General features: G+C 38.8%; 1 protein-coding gene across 5 annotated transcripts in view; it reads left to right on the top strand.

The window, feature by feature from the left end:
- The first annotated feature begins 8,736 nt into the window (after positions 1-8,736).
- PTBP2 (polypyrimidine tract binding protein 2) overlaps positions 8,737-13,178 on the top strand; it is an 83,824-nt gene continuing 79,382 nt past the window's right edge. For 4 of the 5 annotated variants that reach the window (XM_039228445.1, XM_039228444.1, XM_039228443.1 and 1 more), the window contains exons 1-2: positions 8,737-8,826; positions 10,527-10,557. In XM_039228445.1, coding sequence (XP_039084376.1) covers positions 8,819-8,826; positions 10,527-10,557 — 39 coding nt within the window. In that variant the 5' untranslated portion in view covers positions 8,737-8,818. Of the gene's footprint in view, positions 8,827-9,734; positions 9,754-10,526; positions 10,558-13,178 lie in introns of those variants that run through there. The other variant, XM_039228446.1, reaches the window with a different exon arrangement.

Genomic DNA, 13,178 nt, shown 5'->3' with positions numbered 1-13,178 from the left:
TGATTTTTTAAAACGTTTAGTCCATAACACCTGTTTTATCATGTTCACAGTACCACCACCAACTAAATCTGAAAGAATAAAAAGCTAAGTAAAGGACCAGAGCAGAAAATACTACCAAGTGAGTAGGATGTAATAATAGCGATAATAGCACTAAGGTACCCAAATAGAAATATACAGTGCATTTGTTAGGTCCTAAAATACTCAACATTTTAGAACTGTTATCACAATTTTTAAGACTTTATCTCCCATATTAATATGATAGAAATGGTAGGCAACTAATACATGTCATGCAACTTATTTTTTTCAATTAGTTGACAGTGTATGCAGTTCCAATTAATATGTAGAGACAATCTTATTTTTACCCATTTTATATCAATGATAGAAAATTTAGTTTATTAATAAGGATCCTATACAGATATACAGTAGATAAAAACAAACTGAAGTGTTTACCTGCTGGTTGCAAGTAATAGAAACAACTTGACTGGCTTACAGAAAAGAAAGAGAAAGTGAAAAGAGTTAGTTAGACTCATGGATGAGAACACCATCACATCTTAGAAAGGACTGGACCTAGAAACTGGAAAGCCCAATAGACAGGCAGTATAGTCTTTGTTACTTAGTGTTGCTCTTTCTTTGTATCAGCTTCCATCTTTTTTTTTTATTAATTTTTTTTATTTATTTCTAGGAGAGAGAGAGAGACAGCGTGAGCAGGGGAGGGTCAAAGAGAGAGGGAGACACAGACTCTGAAACAGGCTCCAGGCTCTGAGCTGGAAGTCAGCACAGAGCCCGACGCGGGGCTCGAACCCACGAACCGTGAGATCATGACCTCAGCGAAAGTCGGACGCTTAACTGACTAAGCCACCCAGGCGCCCCTCAGCTTCCATCTTTTATTCCTTCTGTAGACTAGTTATCTCCACTCTTAATTCACATTACTTCTGAGTTAAGGTGTCGTCTTTCTAATCACTTAAGAACACTGACTTAGAGTTTTTCCTCCTGCATCTAAGCTTCTAGGTGGAAGAATTTGATTGACACACTTTGCTAAGCTGCCCGTTCTTGGTCAGCAATGGCCATAGGAACTGGGCTCTCACTTTACAAATATGGCCACTGAAAGCCCATCAATGTGAAGAGAGTCAAGGAATTGAGAAAGAGATAGTTCGAGAAAGAACATGTATTTTTGGGCTAAGCAAATATTCTATAAGTGCCCCCATCAAAATACTTCATACCAAATTCAAGAGTAGAAAGGGACTCAAAAAGTCACCTAGTCCAATCCACTGCCCTGTGCAGTGATCTCTTCCATCCTCTCTCTGATGGATACATTCAGCCTCCGCTTGAACATATAACAGAGAGCTGACTAAAGCATGAGGCCACTCATTCCAATGTGAGGCAGTTTTATTGTTAGAAGGTTCATTCTTGCACTGAGCTGAAATTTGCCTCTCTATAACTCTAATCCCTTCTGCTTTGTGGAACAATAAATAATATGCTTAATTCCTCTTTTTACATGACAGCCCTTCATTTATTTGAGGATGACTAACAGGTTCTTTACTGGTTTTTCCCAGGGTAAACATCTCCAACTTCTTCAAACATTCTTTCCCTGATATACATCCCTCATCCTTCACTATTTTCATAGCTAGTTTGCTTTCGATTGTCTAAAAAAGACATTCCTATTCTAAATGTATAAAGCAGTAAAGAAATCACCTTGGCTCACATCACTGGCAAATCTACTAGAGTTGGTTTTCAGAAAGTAGGTGGTCCAGGAACTCTCTTCCTCATTCATCCTTCAGCACATTCTTGGGGAGCATAATACTTTGTGCCAGGCATTGGTATTAGGCGCTTGAAATACATCAAGGCCAAAACAAACTGCCATTCTAGAGCTATATTCCAATGAGAGAGACAGATGGTAAGCAATACATGTAAAAAAAATAAACTATATAGTACGTTAGAATGTGGTAAGTGCCTTTAATAAAAACAGTAGAGCAAGGAAAAGGGGACTGAGATGATTGAAGCAGGGTGGCAGGTGGCTGCATTCAGTAGTGAGATCAGGGTGCATCTCATTGAGATTTGAATAAAGATTAAAAGAAGAGACAATTGGGGGAGGCAGGGGAAGTGGGCAAAAGTATTTTCAGGAAGAGCAGTACACAGTCTAAATGAAGGCCCTAAGGTGAGAACAGCAAAAAAGGCTAGCACATGGCAAAGAATGAGTGAAGGGGAAAGTCATCAGGGTTGAAGACAGAGGAGAGTGGACCAGATCATCTCGGATTATAAGCTTTTGTAAGGATCCTACCTTTTACTCAGAATGAAATCAGGTTCCATTTCAGGGTTCTGAGCACAAGAGTGACATGACCTTACCTATGTTTGAAAAGAGTCTCCCCGGTTCCTATTTAAAATAGATTGTTGGGAGTAAGAGTTTCTGCCTTTCTGTTGGTTTTATATTTAGGTAAGCTCGTTTTGTAATTATGGTGTGGTTGCCTGCAGTGATTAGAGCTACATACTTCCGTATTTGTGTCCATCAAGAGGGAGATGATGATTATTACCCTCATCAAATGATAGCAAATTTCATGCTGATTGACCCACCCCTGAACCAATCCCTGGGATCAAAGGAATGCGATATTCTGATTGGCCTTAACCAAGAATCACCTGAAACTACCACTATGGAAGGGTAATGATTACTTTGATTGGCTTCCTCATGAAGCTGGGAATGAAGTTTCAACTACTCCACAGTAGAGAATAGAATGAACATTGAGCTACCAACAATAGTGCCCTCCACAAATACCCTGGTCTAATGATTACTATTTTCTTAACATTTATTCTAACTAAGCATAATCCGTGGGCAAAATTTGAGGAGAATACTTTAATTCTATTAACAAATCCTAAGATTGTAATTGTTTTGGTGAATGCTTTATGATTTCTTTGTAGTTTCTGTCATCAAACCATGTATCCCCTAATATATATTTTGCATCTGTTTATTTTTTTTAAGTTTCTTTATTTATTTTGAGAGAGACAGAGAGAGAATGAGAGCAGGGGAGGGGAAGAGAGAGAGGAAGAGAGAGAATCCCAAGCAGGCTCTTTGCTGTCCGTGCAGACCCAGACGCAGGTCTTGAACTCACGAACTGTGGGATCATGACTTGAGCTGAAACCGAGTCAGGCGCTTAACTGACTGAGCCACCCAGGCATCCCTGTAGCTGTTTCTTTTAACCTAAATAGGAGACCTTACGTTAATCTTACTGTTACATTCCTTTCAATATTATCTTGAATGCTGATTCTATCTTCCTAATACAAGTTATCTGTCATTTGCAAATTTGGTAGATATATTGCATTGTGAATATTAAGTAGGACAAAATCATGTTTTCTTTCTTTTCTTAAAGAGACAGTTTGTTTCTTTAATGGAAAAATGGGTGTAGAGGGTCGGAAGACCATGGATGAAAGTGACAATTCTCCAAGAGAGACATCTATTGTAAAATAATTAAGAGACTTAACCAAATCTGAACTATTTTCAGGTCTCATTTCTCAGTTTTTCATTGCCAGTGTTAAGGAGCAAATGTATTTAAACTACTTTGAAAACTTTAGAAATATGAAAAGACTTTGAAAAGGCCGATGGTTTCCATTTGTTATTTGGTTTGTTTCTTTGTGAAGTTAATCAAAGAAGAATTCAGTAGGGAAGAGCTACTCATTCCAGGAATGAGCTTCAAACCTGCGTTTTTTTGCAAATCACTTGTCAGTTATCATTTATGTGGCTATTTACATAAAGCTACATAAATTATAAAGTGGATTTTATAATATATTTATAACATTTCATAGTTTACAATATTTTAAGGTGAAATGATGTTGTTTCCCTTGTATGTAGCTTTTTTTTTCACCTTTTACTTTTCTGTGTATTTTTCTTTACTTTTCTCATTCTCTCCCCTACTTTAGTTCTTTATGCATGATCATTCTAAAAACTGCTGATCCACTCAAACTATTGTGTTCTCTTCCAAGAATAATCTCTATTATATGCACAGTATAGGAAGGACAGCCAGCTAGGCTGAGCTTTTTTCAGTGAGCATGTAGATAAGCAGTCACTTCTGCTGAATACAAAAGAGGCAATGTTTGTGCAAAGACAGTCCTTTGCTCACTGCCATCTAATCCTTTCGTTTTTTAATGTAAAATGTATTTTTATCAAAGTAACACATGCACAAAGCTTAACAAGTAAATAGTTCTGGAAGATTTATCACGAAATAAACAAAACCAAAACTATACTCTTCTGTCTCACCCTTTTCTTATCCCCAAGTACCATGCCCCAGAAACAACCACTTTGAACTCTTTTCCCTGATTTTCCTGGTATTTACCGCTATACTTCCGAATAATATACTCACTTGCTATTTTCTCACCTATCAATTCTAGACATTATCTGTTGACTTCCTACTTTGGAATGTGAGAATTTATATACCCCCCCCCCACACACACATTCATACTTCTATCCTCTCATGAAATTGTTTCATAATATTAATTTTGTTAATATCCAGTGCTTACATTATTATGAAGCTGTAACTATTTTTTTACAATTGATCCATAGAGTGCACTGTGATTTATTTCCTTACAACTTTTTATTGATCTCAGAGTTAATTCTTCTCCCTCAGCTTGCCTACAGCATTACAAAACTGCTCAATATAGTCAGACATTTTCGGTCTATATAAGTTCTTTGTTTTGTCTTGGAGACATCTTTTCTGGGGCCCTCTGGTCTCATATCATATTGGAACCCAAGGACTGCTATACCTCTGTATAGCTGTTGGCCTGAATGTTCCTTGATCAATATCTAATTTACTTTTCCTCTCTTATATGTTGGATGTCTGGCTTCTGGATACCATATTTTCTTTACTGATATATTCCCTCATTGGGAAATACATCTTCCAGAAGATGTCAAAGAAGAAATGCATAGGGAACAAATTTTTGACATATAAATTTAGTGTATTTAGAAGTATGTTTATTCTATTTTCACACAAATTGATAGTTTGGAAAGGAATCCTTTTTCTCAGTACTCAGGAAGCTTTGTGCTATGTCTGCTAGGGAGGGAGACAGGTGGGTATTGATAGATGGAAAAGGGTATCTGAGTACAGTTTTATCTCGAATTTCTCTTATTATATGTTGGGCTGAGCATTTTTGTTTTTACTTTTCTGTAATATTTGTATTCTACTTGTATGCTTTACTTATTTTTTCTATTTGGTTGTGGACTTTTTTATTTGTAGTACCTCCTTATATATTAAAGAAATAAGCCCCCCTTTATTTACAATAGGAATTGCTAATATTTCCCCACAAGGGCTCACTAATCTGAAAGACAATTTGATAGCATTCTTAAAAAATTAAAAATGCATTCTACTCAGGAGTTTAGTAGAAACTAAAATATTGACTGCAGAATTATTTGTAAATACTAAGATTGGAGGCAACCTAAGTGATCATCAATGAGATCCAGCAAAATAAATCATGATTTACTCATTTGGTGGAATATTATACAGCCATATATAAAGAATGAGGCAGTTCTAAATGTCCTAATAAGGAAAGATCTCTATATGTTTTTAAAGTTGAAACATAAGTTGCAGAAGTGTGTACTGTAGTTATCACTTTGAAATAAAAACTAATACTATGTATGTTTCAATTTATGCATTGGAACATTATGCAATAAACTGGTAAGGTAGGTTGCTTCTGGAACACAGTAGCTTGGAAGAAGGAATAGGTGCTTTTTCTTCTTGTAACAGCTTTATTGATATGTAGTTTATATGGCATGGAATCCACCAATATTAAGTGTATAATTCAAGAAATTTTAGTATATTTGGTATATGTACAACCGTCACTACTATCTAGTTTCAGAACATTTCCATCAGCCTAAAAAGAAACCTATGCCCATTTACAATTATTCCCCACTTTGTCTCTATATATTTTTCCTTTCTGGGCATTTCGCATATGCTTTTATACCTTTTGAATTTACTTTCTCTATTTTGAATTTATATCAACTATTCAAAGAAACATACCAAAAAATAGAATCTAATTGATTACATTACTATTCCCTCTTCTCATAAGAAGAAACTGCTTTATGAAAACGTTAAAGGAAGCCTTTGGTACTATAAGCAGACGAGAGGTGGAGACAGGAATAAAATCAGAACATTATGAACAAGATCCTATTTCCTACTTTTATTGCATCCATATTAGACCTCATTTTGGCTTAGCATACACTGAAATTTAGATTTAATCATTGTTCACCTAAGTGTAAATCTCTGTAAAAGGTCAAAACATTTACCACTCAGAAGGGAAAGAACAAATCGTTACATTGAAAAAAGATATGGGTATGAAAATAATGCTGTACAGGCACTTCACTTTTTATTGCCTTATTTTTTTAGGAATCCATAAACACTAATATAATCTTGTCATATATTACAAAGGTTGGCCATCTGCTAATGTTGAGATTAATAATCTGCCCCATGCTTAACTCATAAAAATCATGCAAATTTAGATTTGTTCGAGGTTCCGAAATTTATCCATGACATTTCCCCAGATTTATTCCACTAGATACCAGCCAATCTAATTACTTCAATGACATCTTTAACCTTTGTGAAAAATCTCTGTATAGATTTATTTATATGAATATTGTTGGCTGTTAACAATCCAAAAGCTAAATTTGTTACCGGTTTCTTGTCAAGTGAATAATAGTTAATAACGAAAATAATAAGTATGATGATAGCACCCTTTATTGAATATTTACCATAACCTGTCACTTTACTAGAGAGGTACTTTACATATATTAAGGCATTTAGACTTCACAACTATCTAGGATGAAGGCCCTATTTTATATCCCTTTTTCATTTTCAGTAAGAAATCCCATTTTTTTTCAGTAATAAACTTTTTCCTGGAGAAGTTAATGAACATGCTTAATGTTAAATTTGAACCTAGGTTTTAATCAATATGTTTTTGTGATATACATTGTTACATTAGCTTCATTCTTGACTCCATGTTATATTTTTGTCTTATGTCTTACTCCTTATTTGACTTTGTTATTTCATCTAGTATTTTATATGTCTTGACTTGTAAAGAACATTAATTCTTTTCGAGAAAGTGAAGGGTTTAAATAAATAAGCATAATGACTATTATTTGTTCATAACCTTGTACTTTATAAGGAGAAAAAATAAAGAAAAAAGTGGTTTTCAGAATATTCTGATTTCTTTCGCCATTTAAGACAGGCTTCCCCTCATGAGACAGTTTGTCTTTGCTGATCAATCAATATTGATTGAGTCAATGTGGAGAATACGGAAAATTATGCTAGAGTTCCTGCCCTCTGGGAGCTTACATATTTACTTGTTGAGGGAAAATACATGTACAAAACCACAAATATATGAAAAGTGATAGGACCGATAGTGGGTCCTTTATGTATTGCTAGTCAATGGTGAAGGCAAAGGCAAGGCATGCATTGTTGGAAATAGATTTTTTTAAGGATTGCCAATCCCTGAGGTAAATAACATTTGCATACTTTTAAGAGTTCTATAGCAAAATATTTGGGCAAGATGCTCTTTAAAGTCTGTCCACTTTAAAAATAATATTGTTTTATGAATTGTACAGTAAGTACCGTTCAGTACAGTGAAATTCCAATTAGGAAAGGAGTAATGTGTTGCATGTAGGAGGTGGGCACTGAAAGTAACTGGGGAAATATAGGGAACACTAGTCCTGTGTGTGTGTAGCGTAGTTCGGGGTGATGGATGGAGAAGACGGTAAGTTGCTGGCAAAAGTCACCCCACTAAGCAAATTTCCCCCAAATGGGTGCTTGTTCAAACTTTGTTGAGCCCCTGAAAAACACGTTAAAGGAAAGGCCCAATATACTACTAGAATTAAAATGGCGACTGTGAGATACACAGAAAAGGAAGTCAATTTGTGTGGCCCATTTCCACGTTCCTTCCATCTCTAACCAATTAAGACTGAGGCACCACTCCCATCCCCACTTTCCCTTTCAAGCTCCCAAATGGTAGATCGTAACTATCGCTGCATTTTTCATACCTACTCTTTATGACGAGGCTCGACCTGTGCTCTTTTCCATCCAAGGTACTGTGACTATTTCCTACAAGTGCTCATTATCATCAGCTGAGGTGAGAAGCACATTCTCTTCCAGTTGGCAGGGAACTACGATGGTCTGGAAACAAAAGCCTAGGTGTCAGTCTGATCTGTACAAAGCAGTGGTTTCATTTGGTGGGGTAAAGGTTTTTTGGTGTTTGTATTTGTTTTTGTTTTAGAGGATGGAGAGGGTCTGCAAATAAAAGATGGCGTAGGAGGAAAGCTATAAAATAGTTTTTCCTGTGCTCAAGTAGGTCGAGGGTAGCCAAGTTGGGACCCGGCTTGGAGTTAAAAGTGGAGGCTGCTTGGGGGCAGTCTTGCAGTTCTGGGACCACCCCCCTGAGATCCAGGGCAGTGGGTGTGGAGGGTTGAGAGCTGTTCCATCCACGCCGCCCAAGACAGACATCAGGGACTTCTCAGAGGCGCGTGCAATAGGAAGGCAGGCCGCCCTGCTTCACCGCCGCAGGCCTGGGCCCAGAGGGCGGAGGGCGGAGGGCCCCAGGCGCGCGGCCGCGCGGAGGAAGAGACGGCGGCGGCGCCCACTCCCCCTCGTCCCCGCGCCCCGCCGCTCGCCTCCCGCAGCCGGGCGCCGGCGCGCTCGGCTCTTTCCGCCGCCGCCGCTGCCGCGCGCTGCCCCGTGCGCTCCGGCACCTTCGGCAATTTCCGTCGGGCCTTGGCCGCCATTTTCTCGCCGCTTGTGTGTCTCGCTGGCTGCGTGGCTCGGTTCTTGTGAGCGAAGCTTTGTCCGGTTCGGCAATGGACGGGTATGTAATGGGGCCGGCGAGGAGGTGTGTGAGAGGGGAGTTGGACCCTCCTTCGGCCCGGTTCGGGGTCGGCCAGAAACCCTCCGGCGGCCCCTCCCAGGGCTGAGCTGCCGTTACCCAACCCCCGCCCCATCGCACACACCCCTCCCTTCGCTTCCCCCGGCGGGCTCTGGTCGAGAAAATGAGAAGAAAGCGGGCTCGTAGACTGCGGAGGCATTGGGGCGATGGCGGGGGCGACGACCCCGGAGGGGTAGCGGGCACGGACTGGGCGGCGGGGGATGGGGTGGGAACCCCAGAACGTCTGGCCCGTCCCTGCCCCCTCTAGGAGCCATTTCGATCCGTAACCTGGGACCCGAACCCTGGGTAGCCGCGCCTATGGGAGCGAATGTAGTGGCCAGCGTGAGGCCTGTGTGGGGGTTGTTAGGGGAGAGGAGAGAGGCATCTTGTGCACCCCAGCCGTCCTCTGCCTCCCCGGCCTCGCCCGGCCGGCCCTGGCTGGGGGAGATGCCGGTGGCGGGAGCTCTGGGGAAGACTAAGTGGGAGCCGCTGGGGAAGGGGGGGGGGGCGGGGAGGGCGTGCGGCGGCGGGAGGAAGGGGGAAGGCAGATGTCATACTCCTTTGTTTTCACTTGAGTCTGGTAGTGGGGGCGGGAGGCCGAAAAAATGCCTTTTTGTGGGGGCCTGAGAACATTCAAGCCTTGGCAGAAGGGCCCAGAAATTAAATCATCTGAAAAACCGAGTGTTTGTGGTCGACATCAGTCACATGGGCAAAGGCCAACAGCCATGGCAGAAACAAGAGCAGATAGTCAACACAGGGCCATTTTTTTAAGCCACTTTGACCAGTTTCGGGAAAAACAAAAACAAGTCCAAAAAGCCAGGTCCGTGCCGCATCTTTGAGAGCTCGAGTAGAGCTAGAATGCTGAGTGAGGTGAGGGCAAGGGCTTTGGGAAATGACCGCGACCGGGGTCTCCCCGGTACTTAATGCTCTACATCTGAAAAGACTTAATGATTTAATTGTTGGAAAGGAGGCACCCTTGAGGGCGAAAATAGAGCTATGTTCGGCCCTTTTAGGGAAAAAAAAAAAAAAAACCCAGTTATTTAAAAAGTACATTTATTAGAATCAATGACAATATATCAAGAGTCCAGTAAATTATGAGTTTATTTTGATTAAGTGTTTGGTGTTTTTAAAAGGTATTAAGGGAAGACCATATCAAAGTGAACAGAAACAGAACCTTAAATGATCCTACTGGTATCTAGAGATAACTTTCCACATGAAACCTAGATCTAAAGAAGTTTGCAATTTCCCCAGGTTAACATGGAAATTGATGGCAAAAGTTGGCACTGGAATTCATGTTTCCTGATTGTATCAAGATAACCAAAGAGTTGGAAGTTTTAAATTATTAACCTAAGTGTACTAGCTTTGTAGAAATGACATTATAGTTTGGGAGTTTTGTTCTTTTTGGTATTTACTGGGTTATTAAAAAATGCCATGAGTTTAGTGAATTTCATCTTAAGTTTGAAAGCAGTTTTTCAAAAACTGAGTTGAAAATACTACACAGAATTGTCACTGACCATCTGTGTGTTTTCCATTTATATGGTTAGTGGAAGATCTATGAATGATGAACTGCCCTAAAAAGTTTTAGAGACCAGCAGTGATCATTAAAAGAATAACAGGTTGAAACTATTTTTTTTTCTTTACAGAATTGTCACTGAGGTTGCAGTTGGCGTGAAGGTAGGAAAAAATTGTTTGAAACTAATGGAAACAGAATGGCTGAATTTACTATTACCATCAATGGAAATTTTAAGTTAGCTTTTGAAAGTTAGAGTTAACAAAACTCAAGTGTTTTCATTTAATTTTGAAAGTTGGATTACATAGTTTATAATCTAAATAGACAAAACTAAGTTTTTCTAGAATAGCTGTGAGAGTAACATTTTTAAGTAGGTATGAATGGTGTTCAGGGAATTAAAAATGCTTTCAGACATGGTTTTTTGTGAATATAAAAATGATACCCCATTTTTCTGAAGAGAAATTATGGTTTTAAGTGGGCAGATAGTGATTTGACCTAAGTCATATAATTTTATTAATCCAAGTTTTTTTAACTTTCGATTATGAAGGCTAAAATATGTGTCAGTAGTGAGCCACATTAGAAATCTGTTATCTTGATCCTTAAAAGAAATGAAACTTGTTTCAGCAGTTAGCTTCAAATGAGTCAGGAGGTAAGAGCTGGTTTGTCTTTCTATTAAGGGAAAATAGGTGTTATAGCACAGATCATTTGGAACCTTTCCCTCACATTTTGGCCAGGAAAACTACTACTTTAGACTTTAGTTCTAATACTTAGGCCTTTGATTTCCTTGAATTGTTGCATATTTTAACAACACAATATGTTAAAATTTTTGTTAGCAATCCTGTTTTCCGTGTTTGGGTATGGTCCTTGTCTTCTATCTTTTTAATTTTTCTAGTCTGGCACAACATACTCCAAACCTGATACACAAATACTTGTTGGACGCAGTAACATTTCCCCCTTTCAAGTGTGAGTAGTCTTCAGAGGCTTTGTCCTTAGTGTAGTGATGGTGACTGTCACAATTATTTTTTGTGATAGTCTTTTGAACACTTTAGGGGATATTTTGTATTTTTTTGCTGTCCTCTGCCCTGTAGTGCACTGGATACTTGTCCATGCTTAAAATTTTTTTTATAGATGTTTTATTTATTTTTGAGACAGAGAGAGCGAGCGCCAGTGGTACAGTGGGGTGTGGGGCAGAGAGGAAGATACAGAATCCGAAGCTCCAGGTTCTGAGCTGTCAGCACAGAGCCCAGCACAGCGCTTGAACCCACGGACGATGAGATGAGATGACCTGAGCCTGAGATTATGACCTGAGCCAAAGTCAGATGCTTAACCAGCTGAGCCATCCAGGCGCCCCATTTGTCCATGCTTTAATATTAAGCTTATTTGTTGAGTTTATATTGTGTACATTGGAGGAGAAAGAGCTTTTTTTGGGGAAGGCATTTATTTTTATTTGGCAGTGTTATTTTCTAAGTTGAGGTAGTTGCAGGATTTGAAATCAGGAATAACCCAAGATGCAAGATATAGAATGTGTAGTTACCACCCAGATAGGTATCTTGTGGAATTTTGTAAAAGAATGAATGACACAAGTCTGAGTTGGCCACTGTTAGTGGGTGAGGAGAGAAGGAATTCAGACGAGCCACCATGAGTAGGCCGAGAGAAATGAGGAGACTTGGCATCGGATGTTCAAGTAGGGTTTATTGGTCCTACCAGTTTCTGTATTAGTGGCATAAAAAGAAAAAAATTGCAAAATGATGTAAAAATAATTGCCAACCTTTTTTTTTATCCATTGTTTAATACAAAAGTTTGAATAACTGAAGTTTTGTTTTATGAACTTTTCTGAGATAGTGGTAAGAATTTTTGCCTTGAATGCATGCCTATGTATCAGTAATTAAGTTCTCATTATGTATAGATTTCTCCATGCCCTTAAAAAATTCAAAGTAGAAGTTATTTCTCCTTGAGGCCCAGTCCTGTTTCTCAGGTGTAGGTAATTATGTTAAATTTTTTCTGGTGCTTCCCCCCGCCACCTGAAGTGTTACCAGCTCACATATTATCAAACATTATCATCTTTGCTTATTTACACAAATGGATTATTAACATATATACTCGTCCACATCTTACCTTTAAAAAAATAGCTTTATTGAGATACAGTTTAATATAAATGAACTGGACATATTTTAATTACACAGTTTTTGATATATAATGCATCTGTGAGACCGTTATCACAATCAAGATAATGAACATCCATCACCCCCAAAAGTATTATTTTGCCCTTTTGTAATCTTCCCTTCTTCCTTTACCCAAACAACCACTGATCTGCTTTCTGTCACTATAGGTTGTTTGGATTTTTTAGAATTTTAAATGAATCCATATGCACTCCCTTTTTTGGGGGGAGGTCTTATTTCACTCAGAGTAATTATTTTGAGATTTACCCATGTTGTCTATCAATAGTCTGTTCCTTTTTATTGCTTAGTAGTATTACATTTTATGGATATACAGCAATTTATCATTTAACTCTTGATGGACATGTGGGTTTCCAGTTTTTGACTATTGTAAATAAAGCTGTAGATATTCCTGGAAGTCTTTGTGTGAACTTTTGTCTGTCTTGGGGAAAAAACTTTGATGGGAACAGTTAGATCATGTGATACGTGTATGTTTTTAACTTTTTAAAAAACTGCAGACTGTTTTCCCAAGTGGTTGTATTATTTTACATTGCCACCAATAGGGTATGAGATTTCCAGTCCTTCTGCGTCCTTTCCAGTGCTTGTCGTTCTGATTCTAGACATTCCAA

Source organism: Hyaena hyaena, unplaced genomic scaffold, assembly GCF_003009895.1.
Source record: "Hyaena hyaena isolate Hyena2069 unplaced genomic scaffold, ASM300989v1 scaffold_32, whole genome shotgun sequence".
Classification (NCBI taxonomy): domain Eukaryota; kingdom Metazoa; phylum Chordata; class Mammalia; order Carnivora; family Hyaenidae; genus Hyaena; species Hyaena hyaena.
Note: the sequence above shows the minus strand (reverse complement) of the source record. Positions and strands in the feature narration are given on the sequence as shown.